The sequence below is a fragment of the Chaetura pelagica genome, unplaced genomic scaffold (genome assembly GCF_000747805.2).
Source record: "Chaetura pelagica isolate M959 unplaced genomic scaffold, ChaPel_1.0 scaffold423, whole genome shotgun sequence".
NCBI lineage: Eukaryota > Metazoa > Chordata > Aves > Apodiformes > Apodidae > Chaetura > Chaetura pelagica.
This window is the reverse complement of record NW_009952686.1, coordinates 708,350-735,210: the sequence shown is the minus strand read 5'-3', so window position 1 is coordinate 735,210 and position 26,861 is coordinate 708,350. Positions and strand designations below refer to the sequence as shown.

General features: G+C 40.8%; 1 protein-coding gene across 1 annotated transcript in view; it reads left to right on the top strand.

Annotated features, from left to right (window-relative positions):
* Nucleotides 1-26,861, top strand: part of MCTP1 (multiple C2 domains, transmembrane 1) — a 163,626-nt gene that overhangs the window by 41,707 nt on the left and 95,058 nt on the right. Inside the window, exons 7-9 of the mRNA XM_009993781.1 lie at nt 8,852-9,038; nt 13,991-14,084; nt 26,144-26,246. Of these exons, the coding sequence (XP_009992083.1) occupies nt 8,852-9,038; nt 13,991-14,084; nt 26,144-26,246 (384 nt within the window). The remainder of the gene's footprint in view (nt 1-8,851; nt 9,039-13,990; nt 14,085-26,143; nt 26,247-26,861) is intronic.

Sequence of the window (26,861 nt, the reverse complement as noted above, 5' to 3'; positions counted from 1 at the left end):
GATATCGTTGAGCTGCTGAGAAGAATGCCACTCTTTGGAGAGTGCCACCTCTAAAGCTGGTTCAGCCATCCCAAAATGGGCTGGCTGTGGGAGAACAGGATCCTGGGCTGAAGGGACACACTCAGGGTTCCTACTGGAAGAAGGCACAGAAAGCCCCCTGGAGTTGAAATATTCTTACTGTATGAAGCTCTGTAATTTGCAAATTTAATTCAAATTTAATTCTATTCTGGAATTTTAATTCTGTCTTAACTGCACTTCACAGAATCACAGAATCATGGAATGGTTTGTGTTGGAAGGACCTTAAAAATCATCAGGTCCCAACCCCAGCCATAGGCAGGGACACCTCCCACCATTCCAGGCTGCTCCAAGCCCCATCCAACCTGCCCTTCAACACCCCCAGGGATGGGGCAGCCACAGCTTCCCTGGGCAACCTGGGCCAGGGTCTCACCACCCTCACAGGGAAATAAAAGAAGTGGGAAATCAGGAATGCAGTTTTCTGTGTGCCCTCTGTGTCTCATCACAGGCATTAGGCTGGAGCATGGTAAGGACTAGGATGAAGCTGGGTATGTGGCAGGGACTCAATGGCATGTGTGCTCAGACTGTGAGGGCTTGGGCTTGTGATCCTTCTTTGAGGGCAGGAAGATAAAGCAAAATGTTTGAGAAGACTGAAGACATGGGAGTGAGATTCTGTCTTTGGGGTGAGAGGAAGACGGAAGTGGAAGGGGTGGCTTGTGAGAGGAAGGAAGGTATTAAGAGGATGAGAGTGACAGCATGGCATCTTAACTCAGAGGAGAAAGATTTGTCTGTCACAGAGCTAGTGTAAAGCTCTGTCTTCATATGGGTGCCCAGGCACGTTCATCATGGTAATTCCTGAAACCAGATGCTGGCCGGTAGATTTCTATCCTTAACTTTCAGCGTCCTGAGTTTGTGAAATTCATGTGAGTTGCAGTTGTGTGCATTTTACATGAGAGTTGAAAGGATGCAGCACCTTGTGAACATCCATCTTAGTATGCTCTGAAAATCCAAAAACCATTTCAACGTTTATTTTAGGATTTCAAAAGGTGGGAAAAGACATTGTACAAAAACTTCGAATGAAAATACGCTTCTGATTGTATGCTGCTTTGTATGAGGAAACTCTGGGCTGGGCTAGAACCAAGCTTCATCATGCAGGAGATTGAATTCTGGCATTCTTCTGAATATCATTTAAAAAAACCCCAAACACAAAGCAAACAAAGAGACAAAACCAAAACCAAAAGCCCCAAAACCCCACACAAAACAAAACAAAACAAAACAAAACAAAACAAAACAAAACAAAACAAAACAAAACAAAACAAAACAAAACAAACAAACATTCCAGGACCAAAGGCATGAGGTCTGAAAGTTCTTTTGGAGAGCATCAGCAGCTAGAGCCATAGGGGCAGCCTTCTTGCATTCAAATAAGCATGAGGAGTACTAGTCACTGCTTCATCTGAGAAGTAGAAATATATATGTATGTGTGTATATTGTCCATTCATTATTCACTTTTTTGCTATGAGTAAGTAATTTCTCTCCTGTGTTGAGTCAATACACTCCTGCAAACACTGCCATAAGCTTATGTAGGTAATACTAAGATCAAAATGAAGGTGAAATGATTTTAATCTTCATGTAATTATTTAACTTTCTCATCATCTGCTTTTTTGAAGGCAATCCTGACTGTCACCTTTACGATAATCAGCTAATAAATCCTGATGATTGTTACACCTTTATGCAGAGCAGTAATCTGAACAAATTGGCTGCTGACAGCTGCAATAAATTGCCAAGAATGAGTGCTGTCAGAGAACAAGTTGTTTCTGTGAACATACAGAATAAGTAAATCCCATGTCATGCAGTTTTAGTCAGCTGAAGTTATTTGCAATCCAGTGTGGCAGGATTTATAGCATTATTTATTGTTATGAAAAATACGTATTTATCTTTAAAATGACATTGACTTTTATTTTGTGCCAGGAAATCACTGTTGACTTCATCTATATCTATTTTAATCAGTATTTATAGATGCCACTATATTTTTTCCCCATCTGATGCAAACTAAGAACAAAAGACCTTGTGTATAGTATACCCATTAAAGTTATGTATTAATTTTATCTATGGCCAACATATGTTGTGGGGTTTTTTCCCACTGAAATTTGTGTCCTCACTATGGGAGACTTAAAATTACCAGAGAAGACAATGAGTGGTGCTGTGAAGCTGTGTGTGGGTTCTCAAACATGCATATAAACTTGAGTGAGGGACACTAAATATGCTGCTCTTAAGGTTTATTCACTGAATTTGCTTCCAGAGGCATTGTGTGGAGACTGTGATTTATATTAAAACACTGGCATTTTCTAAATATTGCTGCCAAGGAAGAGGTTTTGAACAATATGTGTGAAACCGTGTGGTTGAAATTTGATGAATCTCAGAAGTTTTCTCAATTTTCCAAAATTCTGTAAGGACAAAAGTAGTTCCTCTGGAATTATGCTGGTTTTTCAGATCCTTTTTCCACGTGGTGGTTTGAAAATCTCTGCCTGTTGAGGTAGCTTTGAAAGGGTGTATTACTTTCAAAGTTTAAACATAGTGGTCACTGTGCTGTTGTAATTGGGGTTTTGAGCTGTGTGCACATGTGAACTACACAGCAATTCTGTGCAAACACAGACAAGCACCCAACCAACAGCCTGTTTGTACAGTGGTTTGTTGATTATACATGAGGACTGAAGGTAAATTATTAGAGATGCATTTCTCTATGTAAAATGAAGGTTTTGCCCAAAGCATTAAAACCTAAAAGTGCTACTGGCAGATCTGCCCATGAGAAATCCAGAAATGTGTTGAGCCTTCCCCATTTCTGATTGTTGTCAAAGGGAGCTAGATGTAAATACTGCATCTCAGAATTTGGCCCCCAGGTGTTCCACACCTTATTTATTCCTATCTATCCACATTTTAACTTCTATTCATACAGAGGCACTGCTGTTCTGCTAGAAAGCCAGAAAAGGTTCTGTTTTAGTTCACAAATCTTCAGTAACTTTCTCTTACCAGATCCTTCATTATTTACAGCTCTTACTGACAGTTGTTACTGTCATATACTGTCGCAAATTCAGTAGCACTCCCCAGTGTATTCTGAAATACTGAGTACTGCAGACAGGCTGGATTATGTTTCTGGATCCTTCTCCTGACCCCTCTCTCTCCCACATAAGGAAATGAATTGCACTACATGAAGTGGCAAAGCAAGAGTAAAGGAGGAGAAGAGTGTCAGCCTTGATGTGGGAAGCACAGCAGCAAAGCTATGAAGGGTAGACCAGGGTTGGTAAGGATTTCTGAACAGCACAGGTTGGAGCTCTGTGAAAGCTCTGGCAAAGCTGCTTGGACCAGCTAGTGAAGGGAGAACATGATGTTCATCAAAGCAACAGGCTGGTTTAGCAGGGGGAAGTGTTTAATTTTGCAGCAAAGACATTTCTACTGGTGACAGCCTCAGCAGTGCATGTCTGTGGTGTGTGGATGTGCCACAGGGACAACACAGGAAGCATCACATCATAGAACATCTGCAAGTCCTTTTTTTTCCTCTCCTTGCAATTTTTCAAAAGTAAATCTGTAATTTTATTGTGAAGAGCTCTGTCAGCCAGTCACTTCAAAATCCATCAAGAGGACTTTGTAGTATTGACCATGTTTCTTTTAGCAAGCAATAAGCACTTTGTCCCTATTCAGGTGCTGCTCAGTGACCAGTGAGATTGTACTGTATTTCATGTATCTCTCTCATTTCCATTACCAAGACTGCTGTATCCCATGCTGCAGGGATCTTCCCTGCTTTCCATGTGCTGCTTGCCCCTTTCCCCAGGTCCTGCTGATCTCTGCAGTGAGGCACTGCACTCCCAGCTTCCCAGGGATCCTCTCCAGCTTCCTGGGGATTCTCTCCAGCTTCCTGGGAATCCTCTCCAGCTTCCCAAGCTCACCACCACACTCCCCCTCAGTAGTCAGTGTCCTACTTAGCTGAGTTACAGTCTCCAGCTCCTCTGGGAGCATTCCTGGTTTTCAGTCTGTCACCTCTGCCCACCACCCATCACAAGCATCATGTGGGGCCTATCATTTAATTTCTTTTTCATTATCTTCACACTGGTTCTTCCAAGAACTTCAGGTTACTGCAGTCCTGTCTTTCTGAGCCGTGTCATTTTCTGCCTGTGCTTTGCAGAATTTCCCCTCTCCGTTTGTTTCTTGGTTTTGCTGGAACATTTTACTCTGCTGATAAAGGACCTGGAGTCTCACAAATTGTAGCAGTTCATGCCTTGCTGCTTCTGATGTGTGTCCAGCTCAGTTCTAATTGCAGAATCTCACAGTTTCCTCTCCTTGGCATCCTTTGGAGCAGCATAGACCTGGATCACAGTGGAGTTAAAAGCCTGTCTTCCCGAACAAGTCATGATGATAATTAAGTTGCCTGGGTTGTAGCCAAGTGGTGCTTTTCTGTCCCTATCACTTAGGATTGTGCCAATTCCTCTTTTATGCTTTATTTTGTCATGTGAGAAAATGATCTTGCTATCTGCTGTCTCTCCCTTGCCTGGCCACCTGGCTTTTAAGAGGCCTTCTATGTCATGTTGCTACCTTTGTAATTCATTCATTAGCAAGGATATTTCACCAGGGTGCCAACCCGGTCCTACATTCCAGGTTCTGTTAGAAATAGAGAGGGGAGGTGATTTTTACCTCTTAGACATGCTGATAATAAAATACTACATATAGTTCTGGCATCCACACTTTAAAAAGGTTGCAGGAGAATTTAACTGGATCAGAAAAGTTACAAAAAGTCATTTGAGGGCTGTAGGAGATATGTTCCAAGGAAATGTATAGGGAGCTGAAGGTGTTTAGCATATCAAAAGGGAGATCAAGAAGGGGTATGATTATGGTATCTGAGTACTTTCACTAGAAGAAAATACAGGGCACTAAAAGCTTTTTCAACCTGGTAAAGAAAGGCATATAAAGAACCAAAGGCCAGATGCATTGAAATTAAAAATAAATCAGAAATGTATTTCTAAGAGTTTGGGCGATTAACACACTGAATGCACAGTTTCAGAGAAGTGGTGGATTCCCCCTTGGATCTTCACATTTTCCCTCTTGGATGCTGGACCCTGTTTCTGCAGCAACTTCTCTGTGGTGCTGAGGCACATGGGCTTGAGGCACTTGTGTGGCTTTTCTCCCTTTGGATCTCTCAGGGTCTGAAAACCCAGACCCACCCGGTGCTGGCAACTTCCACCAGCAGAGCTGGTATGGGGGGATCTGCCTCCCTGCCTCTTCCCAAAGGATCAGCCAGGACAATCATGCCAGGGCCCCCACCCACTGCTTCCAGTGCTGACACAGGTATGGACTCTGCAGCGTGCTCCACAGCGTGGAGCATCAGAGTAGTACAAAACACCCAATCTGCCCTAAAAACTGCAATTCTCTGAAACGTGATTTATAGCCGGCTCGAAAATCTGTCTATGGAGTTAATGGCTATTTTGGCCATAATTTTTCATGCTGACCTCTTCACAGGGGGAGAACTTTTTCTTCCAGCAACAGCGTGTAAATAGTAATTTAATAAGAAATTGAATTCTCAAAAATGACTATTATCTCCTGCTTTCAGTGTGACAGCTGCCGGTCATGTGCAGCTCACGGCCTTTTCAAAATGGCTGTAATTTTTCATGGTCCTCAGTTTCAGAATGCAAGACAGAAAAAAACCAAACAACTTCCCACCATGATGCTCGTCTGCACCACTTTCTGGTAACATTCAAGTTCATCTTCATCCTCAAAGTGTCTTTTGCTCTCCGTGGAAACAGTTGTAGGTGACAACTGTTGGTTAAGAGAACATCTTAACAGATGTAAAAGTCAGGGTTGCCAAAGCTTTAAAGCTTGGAATACCTGTGTGTACTCTCAGTAAAACGTAGAGGGCCAGTGTCAACTTGAACTTTCCAAAGCTATGTATCTTTAGAAGTACTTTGTTAACTTAGTGCTTGTTAGCAAATCTAATCCAGAAAGGAGTTTTGTGGGTTTGCTGCTGGTGTTTGTAGAGGTTATTCTAGGACAGGGTTAGTGCCTGAATAAAACCAGGGTCCCTTCAGTATTTTGGTCCCATGCAAAGATCTGGTGAGGGCAGTGTTAAAACGATTAAAAACAATTTAATTTATTTATTTTTTTACAGGGAAATTCGGTCTGAGAGAGAAAAGTAGAGCTGTTGGTTGTTCATGCTGTTTCTGGTGTGTTGGTGTTTTTGTTTTTTCACACAAAACTCAAGTGATGGAAAAAACTAAATTGGGACGTCTTATCTTTTTGACTGAAGTGCCTCTGGTGAGGAAAGTCCTCCAGCCTCAGCACCTTCTGCCAAGTTAGAGCCATGGGAGTTGGATCTCCTGGTGCCAGAGGAGGGGACCTGGTGCAGAATGAGAAGTGTGCCTTCACCCCAGCCAGCTCTTAACCAAGACTTCCACGGAGCCCAGGGGTGACACTCCTTCATGGAACAACCCCAGGTTTTGGTCACATTATCTGAGGGCACTTCAGAGGATGTGCTTCTTGTGAAATGGCAAAGGCTTTCACTGGGAGAAGTTTGCAGATGACTCTCTACCCTTTGTATGATTTTAGGAAATAAGGAGCTGGTGACAGGCTGTTCCCGGAGATCTGTCAGGCAGACAATAGAGACAAATGCCTCAGGTAACCTCTCCTGGTCATGATGCTATTAGGAATATTTGACAGCTGTAGGAAAGGTGCACAGGTAAAATCCAATTTTCAGACGCTTCTTACAGCCTAAATGAAAAGCATCACAGGCTACTTATGTTGCAAAAATTGCTGTAACTTCAAGGAACTTGGAGCTTGTCACCCTGATGTAAAATGTGTAATTTCGCAGTCATTGCAGTTTTCTGATGCAGATGGGGTTGTTTGTTTCTTGTTCCAGCTTTTGTTGCCAGTTTTTGAGTGAGAGTGGATTGTTTCTGCATTACTTGTGTCCTAATAACTTTTTGATTATTTTACTAACTTTAGGAGAGTTTAGAGAAGTTCTTTCAATGACTAGTGGTTAAAATCACAATAGTGTTGAAGAGGTATTTTAGGGTTATCTGCTTCAAAATAAACTATCAAAGAATATTTAACACCAGAGGCATCTTAACCTGCTCCAACTTTGAATGGTTGGATGCAATATTTCTTAAGGAGAGTTTTATACTCCTCACTGCAGTCTGAATAAATATTTGACAGACTATGTACCTGTACAAAATTTGTATCAGCCTGCACTGATGGCAACAACTTCAGTCTTTCCATACTGTTGATTTAATATCTCACCCCTTATCAGCCAAAGACTTCCAAATAAAGGTAAACATTCAGGTCAGAATGCTGTGTCCATCCAATATTTTTTTCATTGTAAAATAATTGAAGCTTCCTACTGTATGAGCTTTGCAGGAGTTTAATTTTGACAGCTGCACAACAGGCAGCATTAAAAAACAACAACAACAAAAGAAATTTTTCCTGTAGCAAATCTAATCTGCATGTGATAGCACAGTGCCCATTTTATGAGGCCACATTTATTCTCGTAATTGGCTATTTCCTGTCCTTAAATGCCTATTTATTCATGCCTGCCACCTTTTTCTCAGTTTATTAGCCCTGCAGTCACCACATTATCTTTCTCTTCAAAATCAATTGACATTTTATGAAAAGAGTTTGCTAGATATTTATTTTAGTGAGAGTGGCATATAGAACATGTGCTTGTCACATTAAATAATCCCTGTTAAAAGTGGAGTATGCACTGTCTTAACTATATACCTAGAATATACCAATTTACTTTTTTTCATTGTTGTTTATATTCAGAGTAATGGATTGGGAAGACATTACTGGGGTTGGTATGAGTAGATGTATTCCAAACAGTGCTTTTTCCTAGAGATTCCTGTGCAGTGCAAACTGGCATTTGACACAGGTGTTGAATTTCCAGACGTGCTATTCCAGAGCCATTCCAGAGCTGCAATCCAGGGAAGTCGAAACTTGTGAAATATACATATTAAAATATTAAAACGCCTGTGCATGGGCTAATTACTAAATCTAAGCAATTATTATTTTAATTAAAAGCTTATGGCCAGCTCCTTGTTAGCAGTGATACTGCTTTTCCCCCCCACCATGCTCCACCTTTCTATTTTTAAGGACATTTCAAAGCTCCTTCAGCCTCCTGGCACGCTCTTCATTAGCTCAGAGCAGGGAGCAGCCATGGTTTTCAGGAAGGGTGGACTAGCTTCAGCCACTCTGCTCAGTTATAAGCAGTCCCTGCTAGTTACAACGTGAGACACCTTATTATACAAGAGGGCTGTGGCATCAAGTTTGATCCTGGTGCCTGCATGAAGCTGGGACCCTGAGCCAAGTGCGAGAGAGCGGAGCCTCCTGGGTGGTGCTGAAGCCGTGTTTCCCTCTGCTCAGTCGTGTTAACTCCATCACAATTGAGTCCACACAGATTTAGGTTCTTTTAAGAGAGGATTTTTCCTGTTGCTAGACAAACGGTACCAGAAACGTTGGCTTAAAAATTTAAGCTTTGTGTTTTTGCAAGAGGCGTCACAATTTACTGGGCTTTTAAAACTCTTCCTGACAGTGTTCGAGTAAGGCTTATTAGCTAACCTTGCTTCCAGTGTCTGTGTGCTCTTCTTAATATTTGCTGCTGAAATGCATAACGTTGTAGCTTTAAAAAGCAGCAAACGATCAAGCAGGCAGCACAGGTGGAAGCTGAAGAGGGAAATTCCTCCAGAAGCTGGGAAGGAATTCCAACTGCTTTATTTTTCTCTCCAGCTGAATGCAAGTGAACCGATGGGCTGGTGTTTGATGTGAAGAAAACCACATGCTGATGGAGAATGTTTGTTTCTAGGTGCCAGGTTGACCTGTCAACCCTGAGCAAAGAACAAACCCACAAGCTGGAGCTGCCGCTGGAGGAGGGAGAGGGGTTGCTGGTGTTGCTGGTCACTCTCACAGCCTCAGCTGCAGTTACTATCTCTGACCTCTCCGTCAACTCCCTGGAGGACCAGAAGGAGCGAGAGGAGATACTGAAGAGATATGTATGGAGTTCTTCTCTTTTACCCTTTGTTTAGAGCTGAATAATAACTATCAGGGGAAAAACATCTAAATATATCCCTTATAGCCTTATCACACTCAGCCAATGACAGTCATTTAAACTCGATATTAGTATTACTGCCGCAGATATGGGTAGCATCAAGAAGGCTACAAATACACTACAGAGTGTTTTTCTGTAGTAAATCAGCTATCATGTGCCATGAAGAAGTTAATTTTCCTGCTTTGCAGACACTTGTTACTAAGCACAAAATAACCAGGGGGTCTGTCAGTGACTGCACAGTTTCTAGTGAGTGTTTATGCCAAATGGTTTGAGGTGCCACGAGTTTTCAGCTTCTTTTTGGGCACCTACTAAGGGGCAGGAAAACTTAATTTTCTTGTTTGCACTGGAGCAGTATTGTGTCTCACCAAAATAATAGTTTTAAACAATATTTCCATTTCAAAATATTACGAAGCAAATTATTTTCATTTCCCAGCATCCTCACAGTAACAAAATCTGTGTAGTTTTAGCAAAGCAACAGAGAGGGGAGCTCTTACTCCAGGATTTGCTAATACCTAAATCAGTAAAAGTAACTGTTACTACACACAGAGAAAGAAGGAGAAAAAAAAAAGCTATTTCCACTTAAAATTACAAAGCTTTTATTGTACAATGCTGCCAGGTGTTTAGAAAGGCTTCTCTAGACACTCAGCCATTAAACCAAGCTCTGACTAACAAAGAGCCGCTTAATTTTTTTTAGATTTTAAAATATTCCTATTCCATGACTGACATCCTTTCAATAACTGAATTTAATAAAGATGTACCTTATCAGGCTGTGCAGATAACATGAAGTGCTAGTACTAATGCTGTACAATATTCTTCAAACAGATTAGCAGGATGTGCGCTTCAGCAAATTTATTCTGGCTATCTCCCCTGGATCAGCTGTCTGCTAATGCTTGTACAACTCATACACCAATAGTGTTATCATAAACACAGTTTAATAGAGGTGACTTAGTGAGGCTAACCATAATATTCCTAAACCAACTGAGAGCTAAGGTATTGTGCACCAGCTTTGAAAAATAATTACAATTAAAGAGAGTTGTTGCACATTTTGGAATCCACCAGGAGAGTCCGTGGATGGCAGAGGAGATCTTTGTAAATATAATAAATTCCCCAGGGATACGTTTTTGAGGTGACATACTCCTTGCTACCAAGTGCAACAACAATGCTGTGTTTCTGTGGATTATTTTGTGTGATGATATGGCAGTCATGTGATAGTGATGGTTTTGATAATTTAGCAGCAGTATAGAAATAATGTTATGACTGTGTATTATCAGTCAGTTTTCCAAAATTTTCAATTTATTTGTCCCCACTGTAAAACATAATAATGTGGTGTACGAACCATCTGTTTATTTTCCTTTCTTACATATTCATGATGTGTATCTTTCCTTACATTTACATTATTGTAAACATACAATACATTTGAAAAATTTCTGGAAGATATTTTTACTGCAGAGGCATGATTTTCCCCTTGTCTGTTTTTGAGAATTAAGGCATCACTATGTCTTTTTTATATATTTTGGGTTTTTTTTATTAAAATGACCGGTGCACAGCAGAAGAAAGATGTTGCAAAGAGTAACGAAATTCAAATCGTTTCTTCTCACTGGTGTTTGATTCATCCTAGGTGTTCACCTCTCCCCTTCAGAACCGATACACAGGCAGTGTGTGCAGTCAGCAAGATATTTCGGGGTTTGTTTTTTGTCATCTTAAAAAAAAAATCCTCCTTCCATTTGAGAAATGTATTTTGCACCCTTCCTGCAACCAAAAACAGTTAATGAGCTGACCTTGCCATCAGATCAAATAGCCTTGGAAAATGACTCTATTACTGTCATTTAACCATTTGTAGCTGAACATCAGAGCTTTACAAATTAAACAGGCATTACTGTTTGAACCATTATTTTACCACAATTGTCTGAAAAGATTAATTCCTTTTGGGGAAGGGGGGGGTTTTTTGGGGGTGGGTGGGTGGGAGGGAGGTGGGGTGCACATTAATGGGTACAGACCAAGAGAGATTGTATGACCTTTTCAGAACTGGTGTGCTGAACCCACGGTCCCCCTTGTCACAGTTTAAAAACCAGAGGAGCTAGTTTAGAGAAGAAGTTGTTAGCATTCCGTTTTTATTATGACATTTCACAGTCATCCGATTTAATGTCCCTTGACCAGATTGTCCACCGTGAGACGATGGGCTTGAAATGTTATTTAGAGCATTGATAAAAGGTGAGCAGCTCTAAGATGACAGCGAGTCATAAGGCTGGTGGTATGACATTAATTTTCTCCATAACAGAGATGGAATAAGACGTCATGGTGACAAGCTGTCAATCAGTACTGGCCCCTCAGTGTATCTCGATGCCATGGGATGGGGTATTGCTTCTCCCATAATAGAGCTGAACTGAGATGCTCTCCCTGACAGCTGCTGCAGCCATACAGAAAATATATTATACAGCCTTTCATTAAAAAAATAAAGAGGACTCATCTCCAGAGCATTTCAATCTTTTCCCATCTATTGAGGGCTGAAAAGATTCACAGCAAATCACGGATTCCTCTGCTATGGAAATTTCAGGCTTCAGAAACCATACAGGATTTGAGGCCTTCAACAATAATCATAAATAAGAAGACAGAATATCATCTGATAAATCATTACTTAAAGTTATGTATTTAAAGTAATGTATTAAAGTAATTTGCTTCTCCCAGAGTCTCTGCTGTGGCACTGTATGCGTTTTCAGCAGCCTCCACAGTCACAATGTGCAGTAAATGAATCTAAGCCAGCTGTCTTGCTGGAACTGCAAGTTCAAAAATAATTATTCCATGGGATGTTGACAAAGGTAAGAAAGTGAAATAAAGCACTGTTGCTTTTCTGCAGGATGAGCTTACCAGGGTGAAATTAGGAAAAAGGGGTCTGCAGGGTGCTGCAGGAAGGGGAGCTTGCTCCATGCTCCATGCTTTGTTTTTGCCTTGTTTTCTTCCAGAATCTTAGTGTTTCTTTCATTGAGAAACACTTCTGTAAATCCTTCCACTTTCTCCGTGCTATTGGGGCAGCATTATCTCCATTGTGGTACCTCTTCTGATAAGCAGCCTCCATGTGGTTGATGGTTATTGTAATAAATGAGGGCTGGTGCCAACGTGGGTTCGAATTATAACGGTGCTACCATCTCTGCCACCCTCAACTTGTCAGCCTGTGAGCAGGGGCTGGAGTCTGTGCTGATTAATGTTGACCACCCGTATTTTTAAGCTGTATTTCTGATGATTAATGTATTAAGAATGATTAAAAAATATATATATATTTAGCCACTATGCATTTGTTTGTGTGTGTGTGTGGCATGAGGGGTGCCACAGGTAAGGGGGTTCCTCCCTTCCACACTGAACTCAGACCTGCACTGTGAACAGTGAATGGTCAACTGGGGCTTGTGAAATTAACATCAGAGTGTGATTTGACTGTTAAGAGTTGTCTTATTAATAAAAGGACAGGCATGCATGCTATATATCCAGCATTTTAATGGGCAGGTTATCTGTGTGTAAACACAATGAAGTTTTCACAAACTGACATTTAATGTTTCATTCCAGCAGCACCTGTGTTTTTCAGATCGCTGATGTTATTTATTCTGCCTCTCCCTAACAGTCAATTCTGCCTTCTTAACAGATTAAAGGGTTGTTGACTTCATGTTTTACCTGATTGTTTGCATATTCTAGAAACCTAGACATTATCATAAGCAGTGGAAAAGGCTTCAGCTGCACTACATTAAAATTTTAGAAAAGGCCAGAGGCATTTAATGCATTAGTCCTGATTTTAAAATACTTCAGAATAAAGGTGCATGCCAGTATTTATGAACAAGACCTGCAAAAAACCACCATATATATATATTTGATTTAAAATTGATGAGGAAATATAATTTTAGTCTCCTCTTTTAGTGTTTGTCCCCTAGGTTACATAAAACTAAATGATAATACCAGGCTAGTTACTAATTGATTGCAGATTCAAAGTTGCATTCGATGTTCTAGCATTTGAAATTGTCTAACTTTTAAATTATATTCACACTTAAAGCTTGAGAATTTTGACATATAACACCTAACTATTACAATGCTTACTCTTAGTTATTTGAAAAAAGAGCAGCAAGCCAACACACTTTCAGAGCATCTTTTTAAAACTGTGTTGGGTGAATAAATGCAAGTGTTAGTCTACCGTTTAATTTTTTCTTCCTCTTTTTAATGTGTGTAGATGTTGCAGAAATTTGTGTTTAAAAAAATGATTTATAGTAAGATCTTTCTGCCATGAAATTGGAACCATCTTTTAATTAAATTTTTGTATCTTTTTTTGCATATTATTATTATGAAAATTACTGAGTTTTTATAATTATCTTTTGATTGGTTTTGCTTGTGTTATTTGCAAGCTATTTGGAAGCTTACATATACATTCATGCTGCATATGCAAGCTTGCAAGTAATGGTCAGCTACAACAGACACAATATTGGCCCTAAGTCACTCTTCAAAATATTACAGCCTTAAAAGGGAAAATATGGACATAGAGCTCACTAAAAGGAGAGTGGTTTATTGTTTGTATTAATTTTGTTAGTAGTAGTAATGTAGTAGTAGTTTGTAGTAATTTTGTTTGATATAACTTAAAATGTTGATGGAAGTAGTTCATGTAATATTGGGGGTTTAATTCAGTAAAACTAGCCTTATTTTTCCTTTACATTTTTCACTGGCAAGTTGAAGTTGTAAAATACTGAAAGAAACACCGACAACTTTACATCTTTCAGAAAACAATAATCACAAGTATGAGCACGTTAGACAGAATTGCACTGATAACCTGGGCAGGGGAGGACACTATTAATACTGCTTTTGGTATCTCCCTCTCTTTTTTTTTTTTTTAAATCTAGAATTATTTTTCTTTCTGTCATTTTTCAGAGCCCACTGGCGCTGTTTGGTAACATGAACGACGTGGGATTCCTGCAGGTGAAGGTCATCAGGGCAGAAGCATTGATGGCAGCTGATGTCACAGGCAAGGATCCATTTAGATTCTCTGACAGAAAAATATCCTAGTAGGACCAGGCCAGGGAAAAGGTGCTTAAAACAGAACTTGATCAAAACATTATTGTCAGTTTGCACAGTCCCACCTTCTGCTCATTAAAGAAAAAATCCTCAGAACAAACAAGCAAAAATTTTGTAAGTGAGGCAGTAAGTCATTCTATTGCTAGCAGAGCCCTGCTTAGGTTATTCCTCAGAAGGGTGAAATAAAACCTTTTCCTCCATCAGAGGTCCTGGAAAAAAATATATAGAAAAGACATCTTTTTTTAGAAAACACAAATATACAAGCTATCCAAATTAAAGCTGAATTCCAGAGGACATGGCAGATAAAAGCTGTTAGACTTAGATATTACTGTACAGTTTTTTTCCATAAGGAAGCATTTGGTATCTTCCAGATACTTAGCAAAGCTGCTGTTGGTTTCAGAAATCTGAAATAAATGCAGGCTCGTGTCCCTACAGCTCATCTGCTTAAGAAGGGACATATAAAAATAATTTATATTTTCTATTTTAAGAAGTATTAAGTGGAATTTAACCTTTTTAATTTAACCTTTTGCTTTTCAAAGTGAAGAAAAAGTATTTCAGCCATATTGACCATATTTCTCCAGAAGTCTCCAGGTTATCTCTCCTGTAGTTCCAATCACCTTCACACTGCACCAGCTGAATGGAGCAAAATGAGCTTGCACTGTGTCAGAAAAGAACCATCACTGCTTTAAAAAAAAAAAAAATAAAAGGGAAAAAAAGAAGGAAACTATATTAATTGCAATTTGGACATAAATATCCTGTTACAGGAGAAGATGTAGTCATATAGCAAAATACTCATTTTTAATATTATTTTGTAAATTAGCTTGAATTCCAGGGTTTGTTTTTTGGTTTTGTTCTTGTTTTTGTTTTTTGCTCAGGCAAGTAAACGTTTTATTGCTGAAACTGATCATCCAGCTTGTGGCACACAAAATAGCAGATTCTATTTTCAGGGAGGCTGGAGAAATGCTTCTAAAGATTCTTCACTCTGCTTTGACCTTATAATCCAATGTGGTCCGAACAGAGAGAGAGAGATTAAGTTATTCAGGGGCAAATGGAATAATTCAGTCCCTGACCTCGTTCAGTCTTCAACTTTTCCAGATCAACATGCCATTTGTGCTGGTTGAACAAATTTTTGGGAATACGTTTGATTCAATTAAAGATGGACAGGGCTGCCAAAAATTTTCAGACATTGCATTTAGAGGGACGAGCAGGAAGAGGGGGCAGAACACTCAGAACCTTCCTGTGCCCCATGTATTTTGTTAATTAGCAAGAAAAAGCATCTGTACAGCAGATATGGTTTGTAAGATGGCTGTGCATTCCAGACACTGCAGAAATTGTTGTATATGTTGGGCAAAAAAAATACCTGGTATTTCAAAAACAGGACAGAGAGGGTTTTTATTGGCTGCTGTAGTAATTGAGGGCTGTTTTTAGTAACTTGTGAGCAAGTGTGGATCGTTACTTTCAAGTTAAACCTTGAATAGTAGGAGTGAGAAATAAATCAAAGTAGTTACTTGATGATTGTCAATAAACTGTGTTTGCAAAAATGGTGTAAAACTTGACCCTCCACCTTTACACAACTCAGGAGTCAGTGTGGAGAGTGCTGTCATCACTGGTGTAACTTACACGATGCAGGATTCCTTGTGTGAGTAAAAGCTAAGGACTGGTTTGCTCTTCTGACAATACAGTTTTTTCAGAGTTAATCTTTTGCCCCCTGAGCCAGAAAAGCAGCTGAAGCACCTGTATGGTTCCTGTGTGGTTTGCTGTGTTTCCTGTCTGCTGGACATATCCCATTTCACTTTCAGGAATCTTTTCATGTGAAGTAATAAATCAAAATTTATTAGTTGGAGCTGAATGGGTTTTAAGAATCCTTAATATTCCATCATTAAGCATAAGCAGAGAGGGAAAAAAGATTTCTGTAATCTTTTAAGTAGTCATCAATCTCACTACAGTTGCAAGGATTTTTTTCTTCCCCCCTCCCCTTTTCCAAATGTGAAATTTTTCTTTTGTTACCACACATTCATTGAGCACCATTGTGATACTGTATTAGCTCTGTGTGAATAAAGAGCAATTGAAACTCCCGTTGAATGAATGAGTAAAAAGCACAAATTACTTTTTAATGAAACCCTCAATTCTTCTCCTTTCCACAGAAAGCCCATAGCCTTGTTCAGCTGAATGCTACTACAGTGGGTCACTTCAGTTAAGCCCCTAATAAACTGTTGGTAGTCAAGGGCAGATTTTTTTCCAGTCTCAATGGACAGGGTCCTTAGATAATTAAGGTTAGTGCAGATTTTTTTAAAAAAAACAAACAGGGAGATTAAAGGATGTTGGTTTGGCCTTGGTCTATGCCCCTGACATGTACATGAGCATGGAAGAAGATGCCAAGGTGGACTGGAATTTTGGTGAAGTTGTGGGCAGGGGAGCAGGTGGGCAATACCAGTTTGAAATGGGCTGCTCAAACATGCCCTAACTGGGTTTGAAAAATACCCCAGAAAAGGAGAAAGTGAGGCTTCTCCCCACTCAGCCCACTTGAAAGCAAGTCCAAGAAAGGGAGGATGGATGACGGGTTGAAAGATTCCCCACTGGGGCTTGAAAGCTCACGTTGATTTCAGGCAGAGCTGAAAAATAAGGCATCTTAATGGACCAGGGCCTTTGAGAGAACTGTCAGGTCTATGAGGAGGTCTTCCAGGATAAAAAAGTTATTTCCTGTGAGGGTGGGGAGAGCCTGGCCCAGGTTGCCCAGGGAAGCTGTGGCTGCCCCATCCCTGGGGGTGTTGAAGGGCAGGCTGGATGGGGCTTGGAGCAGCGTGGGCTGGTGGGAGGTGTCCCTGCCCATGCAGGGGGTTGGATCTGGATGATCTTTGAGGTCCCTTCCAACCCAAACCATTCTATGATTTTATGATCCTATGATCTTTCTGTGGTCAAAACATATTTTTAGGACTTCTACTAGTTGAAAATTACATAGGGTTGGGAGTTGTGGTCACAGCAAATGCTCCTTCCTGGAAAACAAACCTTTTGAAATATGTTTTTCTTCAACTATAATCTAAGAAATGGAACGACACTGAGTGTCGCATTTACTTTTTGCTTACTGAGAAGAGAGTTTAATTTAAATCTTCTGTTGTGTCTTAGCTATTCAGTACAAGGGTATTTCCTCCCTAAATCCTCGGCTAGAAGAGATGTTTTCCCATTTCCCCACATCTTGTGGTGCCTCTGGAAGGCAGGCATACCTTCTGGAGGGCTCTGCTGCCTGCAGACCCTGGCACAGCAGCGTGTGCCATGTCCTTTTGCATGAGGAAATACTCTGCTGGTACAGGAGAAGGTCGGGGGGATTTCCCCCTGCCAGTTTGCCTCTGAAATGAATAGTTTCTCTGCTCACCTGACCCATGTGAGTTTTGGGAAGCTCACCATGGGTGTCGTGCCTTGTTTAGGCAGTGGCCAGGGAATGGGATCCCTTCTGCAGTGAGGTCAGGTCCAGGTGGGTGATGGTGGGAGGATGCTGGCGGTGCAAGCAGAGCTCGCATCACCTTTCTGGGGCATTTTTTTTGCCCTTCTGCAGCAAAATAAAACTCAAAAACTCTGCTGTGGTCGACAAGCAAGCAGGGTGGGAGAAGCACACGCCGCGGGCTTGATCACCTTCTGCCAGTGTCCTGTTATTTCCAGCAGGAGTAGTTAGCAACTCAGGTTCGTTAGCCGAGCAAAACCCACGCTTGGCGCGGCGGCCTGCCTGCAAAAAACAGTTTGTTTTGCTGTCTTTGGGCTTTAATTAAGACGTGTTCAATTCCAGGCCCCTGGCTCCCCTCTCCCCCTGCCCCCACCCAGCTCGCTGTGTCACAGACCGGCGATCAGACGCTTTCAGATGGTCCAGCCCATGACTTTGACCTTCTGCGTGGTCCGGCGTTCCCTGGGGAACCGTTCAGCTCATGAGGTCTGATTTCACACTTCCAGGATGCCTCGGCTCTCTTAACAATGACAGGGAGACAAAGCCCTTTAGAGCGGGCCGCATGGGGACTTGTTTAAATTGGAAACTAGAGAGGAGTCAAGGAACAAGGTTACAGGCTACAGAATAGTGCTTTTAATAAAGAGCTCACAGCTCTGGTGCAGCTCAAAGAGGGCTACCTCTGTACAATTAATTGAGACATTTATCTGGAGCATCTCGGGCCTCTACTTTCTCACAGAATTATGTGATAAATATCAGCTAAGAGGCAAATGAGATGTGCATGAAATGAATTTTTAACACTTTGATTACTGTGTCTCCAGTCTTCATTAGAAGTAAATTTATTTGTATTTCTGACCTCCTTATTAATCAGTTGTCTGCAGGGGAGGGTAGGGGGGGTTTGGGTACCACGATTTCAGAACTTGGTGAATCAGACAGATTTGGCTGAAGAGCTCAGTGGTATTTAGGTTTACAGCCAAAAGCTTTTCAGGCTTCTCTGAAGAACAGAAACTAAGCATAGAAAAACGAGGTAGAATTTTATTTTATTTCTTCTTCCTCTTTTTTAGTTTCATGTTTGGAATTCAGTCTCCCTTCTAAAAAAAAAATTCTATGTTAAAATTTTGATTAGAGCCCTGGAAAATAGGATGGAAATACCTAGGTGGCTAAATGTGCAGAATGTAAATCACTTTTCTAAAATCCATTCTACTAAAATGTCCTAATACCACATGTGCAAAAATGGTCTTTGAAATTGTTCTTCAAATGCTAGGAAATGTCAGAGTGATGTACACAAACGCTAAATTCACAAAGGTATGGAAGCCCATGCATGTAAAATTGAAGGAATAAATTCCGAGGCCCTTTGGAAATATGGTTCCAAAAGTAATTTGCTCTGTCAATTAGTGCAACCAGATTTCAATATACACTTGAATTATCTTCACAAAGTACAGAAATCTACTAGAGGGGCAGTGTTCTATGGTAGATAAAAATCTTGCCCTGCCCTGTCTTTATAGGTTACCTGGAGGCATCAGTCCAGTATCTCACACTGCAAAAACACCTTATTTAAAGGCAACAGCAGTTTTAGGATACCAAGGGCAAAATCAGGATTTAAAATACATTTTTGTTCAGCCTTAATATTTGGAATTAAATACACAGTGAATAGGATGGTTCGTGACTATTCACGTTATTTTTATTCGATTTTTTGTTTGTTGGCTGTGAATATTCTGTGGAGCTGAGTTTCTGGTGGTGGTGGTGGCTCTGTGCTGAGTCACCTGGCAAGGCACCTCCCACATCCATCATGCCAGTCCTTTGCAAGATGACTGCAGCACTGCTGAAGAGGAGTCATCATTTCCATTTTAAAGATGGAAAACTAGGAAAGGTTAACTGACTCAGCTAAGGCCGACAGAGCAAGTCCTTGTCAAAGCTGGCATTTGGCTTGGGTCCTGTACTTAATCCATTAGATAAGGCAGCTTCTCATGCTATTGAGCCATTCCTCCTCCTGGCCAAAGGTCAGGCTGACTGCTCTGTCACAAGCAGCTGGCTGGCAGGGAGCTTGGAACAACATTAGTGACATTAGCCTCTGCATGAGTGGCACTGCCCCCCAGAGTAATGAACTGGCTGTCTTGTTTTCCCAAAAAAATAAAGGCCTTTTTTTGGCTGTGGGGACTTAGATCCCTAATGGGCAGGCATGGCCAGCAGTGGGGGAGAACCATAATAGCCTATGAAATATTCAAACAATACCTCAGATATCATAACCACGATAAACTGGGTTGAACTTTGTGAAGTTGTGCTTTGTGGGCTTGACTTTTAAAAAGCAGAAATAGAATTGAAATCTGCTATTAAATTTTTAAACTATCGAGACCATTTTATTTATTTAATTATTTATGTATTTATTTATTTTTCCTGTGGTCTCTAGGATTCTAGTTCAATTTGGATAATGTCATTTGAGCAATGCAAATAGTCCTGTAATACCTGGCTCAGAATAAAGTTAGCAATTTGCTTGAAGTTGGTTCATGGTCTAGCCAGTGCTTTCTGTCGGTCTATATACCTTTACAGACTGACCAGTGGCAGGGGAATGTTAAATGCCAGTCCATTTGCTTGAAGTTGGTTCATGGTCTAGCCAGTGCTTTCTGTCGGTCTATATACCTTTACAGACTGACCAGTGGCAGGTGAATGTTAAATGCCAGTCCATATTGAGCCTGCTGCATGATTCTTTCTGTGCAGAAAAGTGTTGAAGAAACAAAACCAGAAAATCATTTGTGTCTCTGGACATAGAACAAATCAATGCCTATAGCCTCAGTATCTCCACAGGGCTCCAGGGGAGGAAGCCCCACACACTCTGGTGTCCCTTCTCAGTTAATCCTTATGAAGTGCAGTGATTTTTCTACCCAGGACAGGTAGTTCTGCCATATGCTTCTTGGCTTCCATCTACTCTGAAGAGCAATTGCATCAGTGGTAGTTCCTTGTAAGAGTCTATGGCAGCTCTGATTGAGAAAGAGTTGGTTCTACAGCAGATGGTCCTTCTGATTATCTATTTCCTTTCCTACAAGATGGATTTTTAAAGGTTGAAAACGAAAAAGCATGATATTGATGACTATACAGAGGTGTTCTTTTCCAGTCTAAAAGAGGGAGTTACCTAACTGCATGAAGTATGGATGTTCCTGAAGTCTCTTCTTTCACAATATTAACTGAATAATATGCACATGACATGCAGTTTTCTGGAGACAAATGCATGTATTTAATAGAGTTTTCTAACAAAAAAGCATCACAATTTATGTTGTGCAAAACATGGCAAGCAAGAAGTGTAAATTCGAGTTTTTGTAGCTTTTAAGCAAGAAAAAAAATCCTATTTGTGGACAAGTGGAATTAAAATTCAGTACAAAAGTGTAATTAGGTTGAACTGAGGTCCCTGTTTGCAAGGGTTGCAGTGCTCCAAAATGATTTTTGCTGGGAAAACAATCCAACAAGAAAAAATAAATGAATATTGGACAGCTTCTCCCCCAGGGACCATTGAAGGACGTATCTGTTTAACTTGCCCAGAATTATGAGTTATACTTTATTGCAGTTTGACAGCTCTAATATTCAGGTAAAGTTCATCTTTCTACAAACAAAAGACACTTGGGTCTCAATTGGTCACATGCCACTTGATCTCTTGAGGAGAACCAGTACTTCTGGAGTTGGTTTTGAGATAAAACCCAATGTTTTGTTTCATTTGCCCATAAGAATGGACAGAGGTCAGCTCTGGAAGATGGGCTGCAGTGGCAGGAGTCTGAGATCAGTCCAGCAGTCCTAGAACACCAAGTCTCAAGGGTTCAGAAGTCTCCAAACATCTCTGGTTCTTGCTGATGAGTTCCATCACAGTGAGCCAGGCTGATCTACGCATGTGGTTGTGCTGTAACCTGTGAACTGATGCAAAGGGCTTTTCCTAAACTTTTCCAAGTGAAAAACACAGCAAAACTGTTTAATAGTCTGGTGCTGTAGCTACTTGAGAAGAAAATTTCAAAAGCTAAAATTTTGTGGAGACAGAGGTTTTTTTGTTGTTTTGATTTTCTAAAGATTTTGAGAAGTAATTGAAAACTGTCACTCTTTAGGTCTCTTTTCTATTATGAAAAAGAGTAATTCATGTACCTGCTAAAGAAAATAGATGAATCTGGGATCCAAACTTACTTTATTTCTTTTTTAAAGGACTTCCTGTGCTGTGGGGGACTTCAAGAAAATAACCAGTAATTACCTCTCTAGTTCTTGTTAGCCTCTCTTGCAGATTAACCACTGCTGAGGAGCTGGGCTGGCTTGAGCTGATGGGTGCACAGTTCATCCAGGGCAACACTATAGTTCTGAGAAGTAAGGTGATGAGTCAATTAGTTTAAAAACTGATGTTTTAATTAATCTGTGTGTAGTGTGCAGCGTGAGGGACACAGTGCTGACTGAAGTGAAACATTACTTAGGTCTAACTAAACTGATATCTTGCCAATACAGTATAGCACAGAAAACAGTATCTGCCAGACTAGGTGCAGTGTGTGGCAAGGTGAAAAGAATGGAAAGCTTCAAAAATTGTGTAGCTATTTAATTTTTTTGTCAGTGGTAGCTTACATTACAAAATAGAACTACTTTTAGGGGATGTTCTCAGATAGTCCAGGTTTGTAATGGGTAGAGGGTAAAAATAGGTGAGGGAGATCTGTCAAAAGAGAAGCTGCTTTCCCTTCCAGATTATTATGCATATTATGTATTTCATCATTTCTGTCATTTCAGGAGCCCTTTAGGACTGCAGAGTCCAAAGGCATGTGATGTTACAGCAACAGAGTGGATTAATGGGATTTGTTCTGCTTCTCATTGAGAAGGTCTGATTTCAGTAAGTTGGAAGGTGTACCTGGCTGGCTTTTGCTACCTACTTGAATCCCAGATTCCTTCCAACAATAAGGGTAATCATGATTAGTACCACTGAGAATGGAATAATAGAATCATGAAGGTTGGAAGGGACCTTAATGATCTTCAGGTTCCACCCCCCCTGCCATGAGCAGGAACCACCAGACCAGGCTGCACAAACCTCATCCAACGTGGCCTTAAAAACCTCCAGGGATGGGGCATCAACAACCTCCCTGGGCAACCCATCCCAGCTCCTCACTACCCTGAGAGTGAAGAATTTCTTCCTAATATCTCACCTAAATCTCCCCTCTCTCAGTTTAAAACCATTAACCCTTGTCCTATCTCTGTCTTCTCTGATGAAAAGCCCCTCCCCAGCTTTCTAAGGGGTCAGACCCCTCCTGGAATACTGTGTCCAGCTCTGGAGCCCTCAGCAAAGGAAAGATACAGATCTGTTGGAGAGGGTCCAGAAAAGGGCCACCAAGATGATCCAAGGGCTGGAGCAGCTCTGCTCTGGAGCCAGGCTGGGAGAGTTGGGGTGTTGAGCCTGGAGAAGAGAAGGCTCCAGGGAGACCTGAGAGCAGCTTCCAGTGCCTGCAGGGGCTCCAGGAAAGCTGGGAGGGGCTTGGGACAAGGGCAGGGAGGGATGGGAGCAGGGGGAAGGGTTTCCAGCTGGCAGAGGGAGCTGGAGCTGAGATGGGAGGGAGAAATTCTGTGCTGTGAGGGTGGGGAGAGCCTGGCCCAGGTTGCCCAGGGAAGCTGTGGCTGCCCCATCCCTGGGGGTGTTGAAGGGCAGGTTGGATGGGGCTTGGAGCAGCCTGGAATGGTGGGAGGTGTCCCTTCCCATGGTGGCACTGGATGGGCTTTGGGGTCCCTTCCAACCCCAAACCATTCCAAAATTCTGTGATTCTGTGTTAATGGCCTGACGACTTTTACTTGTCCACTGTGATATTTGGGCCTTCCCTTCTGCCATTTTACAATATTTTCTATTGACAAATTTGGTCTCAAGCTGTTCTCAAATTATAACAATGAGGAGATATGAAATGCTGAGTACAAAAGGGGGATTTTTGTGGTTCTGAAAGATGTTTGTCTTTGGTTTGATCAAGCACCTCTGTGATTGATGTTACATATTATTTAGCTTTCTTGAGTGGTTTGGTATCCTTATAAATCTATAAGGAGAGTCATTGAAAAAGTGCATGTCAACAGATGCAGAAAATAAATTAATGTAGAAAATACTTCCTCTTTGCAGAAGGTGGCTTTTGGGCACTGCAGTTGCATTTTCATGTGCCTGTATACAATTAACAAGCAGAAATCACATTGTACCATCACATGCAAATATGGTTGGTGATACTTTAAAAAGGAGATAAAGTAAAATTATCTAGCTGACCTGCTGTGTCACTGCTGCCTTGTCTGAACTATCTTCTAGGTGCTTTTTTTTTCAAATAGTAGAACCTATGGAACCTAAATAAATGTGTTTAGTCTTGTGAGGTAGGAAAACACTGAGATGTGTGATGTATCCATCTCTGCTGAGTACTGAATTAATCATTTTTCAAGGTTAATGGGAAAGATTCAGTGGTATATTGTTTTCTAGAGAGGGTAAACTTCCACTCTTAACTGTAATTCACAATGTGTTTAAAACAATTATTCTTTATCATTAAAGTTAATAATATGCACATTAACCTCTGATGTAGTCTGAATCAATACCGCAGTTTGGGAGATGTGACCCCTGCACAGCTTTGTCTAAATATTGATTTCATTGTCATTTGTATAAGGTATGAAACAAATTACATGCCTCCCTAATATCATTAATGTAGCCCCCATTCAGCCACTCAATTTATGGCTTCTTATAATGCATGACAAAGCATTACAGAATTATTGAAGACATTGTGAAATACAATTGCTTATTGTACTAGATTTGATTGTGGAGGGCCAGTGCTAGCACTCAATAATTTTCAAACACTTGGAAAGAAAAAGAAAGCCCAAAGACAAGAGCCAAGAGCAGGGGACTCTGTAGTGGGGAACCTGGTTGTTCATTTCCATCAGACAAAGTTCCCTTGGGCTCTGGGGCCTGCAGTTCTATTCTGCAGCTTTCTGCTTAGGTATTTGTAGCCTTACATGAAAATGAGGCATATACTAGTACTGTGCCAAAGGCAAAGGTTGTTCTCTTCAGTCACTGGAGGAAATCAAAACAGGTAGGAGGAACAGCATCTCTGAGACTTGGCCAGCACTTAGAGCAGTTGTCATTACTGTCATAATTTGAAATATGAGGTAAGTCATGCACTCCACACTGATTTCTTCCCTTTATTGCAACTTTATTGTTATCCTGCTCCTCATGCTTTCATTGCTTCTCCTTCCATCATACCTGTTCCTCCCATCTTCCCTCTCAACACGTTCTTACCTTTCCAGGAAAAGTCAGGGTTGCCCTGAAACCCTGGAAATATCAGTTGTCCCTTCTTTTGCTTCCTCTCTCTTCGGAAAGCTCCTTTTTTACACAAGCAAACTGTTGTTATGCAGGAGATTCAGGTGTCTGCTTTCCTTCTTCTCCTTTCCAAATACAAACCTTGGCCTCATGGATACCTAAGAAACAGCTCAGGGTGAGTTTCATGCCTTCCCCCTAAGCTTCCAGTGGCAGGTGATTTTTCTTGCTCTTGGCTTGGTACCTAAGCACTGCTCACCTGCAGTCACTGGCTCTAAGCTGCCTATTTCAGTGGCACACACATATAGGCACACACACACATTTCCTTTCCCCAATTCTTTTTCTCGAGCTTACAAAAAAAAATAATTATAAAAATAATAAAAATACATGAAAAATCAACTTTTACATCCAGTCTAGAAAGCCTCTTCCTTTATCTCCATATTACATTTTCAAAGCAGCATCTTCATCCTTCCTCCTGTGGTGGCTTCTCATACTGAGGGACCTTCTTGTAAATATATGCAAAGCTACTTCATTGTGCTTTTAATGTATACAAAAAAATCTCCACCAGGTTTGAGCTTCTGCTGTGCCACGGCTGCAGAGCATCATTCCAGCTGGTACTGTCTCATTGTTTAATTGTCCTTGCCCATTTTCTCTGGTGTTTAGGCTTTTATCTGGGACTGTCTTTTAAGGCTTTTTGATTTTGGGGAGAGGATTTGTACAGCGTGAAGCATGTAGGGCATAGTAATCTTCGGATAAGTATCATAGATGCTGTGTTGCTGCAAATAATATGGAATAATACATTTCCTACGTTTCAAAACGCTCTAATTATGTTATCATTGCAGTCAGTGTAGGATTGGGACTATTAAAGTAAAGTTCTCTTTGTTGTCTCAGAAGGGTGCTTGGCACCTTTTAGGAACATGCTGGTTTTTCATCAGAAAAGTCTGTATGGTGATTCTTCCCCCCTCCCCCCCTTTTTTTTTTAAATAATAATAAAAAAAACACCACAAAAAAGGTGCTCTTTTAGTGGAGAATGTTAATAGATAACAGAAATGAACAGCCTGTTATGATCATCTTGAATGTAATGCAGACCACAGGACTTCCCCACATTAATTCCTAGAAGAATTACAAGGCAGTTTAGATTAAAGAAAACAAATAAATAAATAATCACAAACCAAAAAACACAACGAAAATCAAACAACAACCTAATGAAAAAACAAACCTAAACAACAACAAAAGAACCAAACCTGAAACTTTTTTTTTTTTTAAACCTTGCTCACAGTTCATAAATTTTGTTCCAAATTTTATCTTGTAGGTAAAAGTGACCCGTTTTGTGTAGTTGAATTGAACAATGACAGACTGCTGACACACACCATCTACAAGAACCTCAACCCAGAATGGAACAAAATCTTCACATTGTAGGTGTTTGGATTTTGTGAGTGTTTGGGGTTTTGTTTTGGGGGGGGGGGGAGGGAAATTGTGAAGAGGTACCATTTTAAAGTTTAAAAAAAATGAAGGTCTGTTTCTTGGAAAGCAGGTGGGAGGAATGCTGAGCACTCCTGAGAGTTTCAAGGGCCAATTCCATCATGCCAGGTGGAAAAAGTTCTGGGTAGAATAAAGGATGTTGTGGTTATGGCCTTCATTAAAATGTGGTCATTAATTTGAGTAAAGATTAGATACCTGTATAAAGGAAGGGGTTTTTAATGCATTCATACTTCTGTAGATTATGATCATATGCTTTTCCCTTGCCTTTCCATTTCCCAACTGCACTTCCCACAATAAAATCCAAACCAGGACAACGCTGCTGTGTGGTGAAGTGCAGTCTTAAAACATTTAATGTATTGGGAAGTTGGGTAGTTGCAGCTGGGTTTTTTTAATTCCTTCTGTTCTTTTGAAGGCAGTAAAAGGCTCTGACAAAACAGAATGAACTATTCCACAAACGAAATGTCCCTGTTATTTGTCTTGGTCTGTTACCTTCTGCTTCTCCCTGCTCCTCTCTGTCTGGCTGCAGTGTGACACCAACGAGTAGAAAA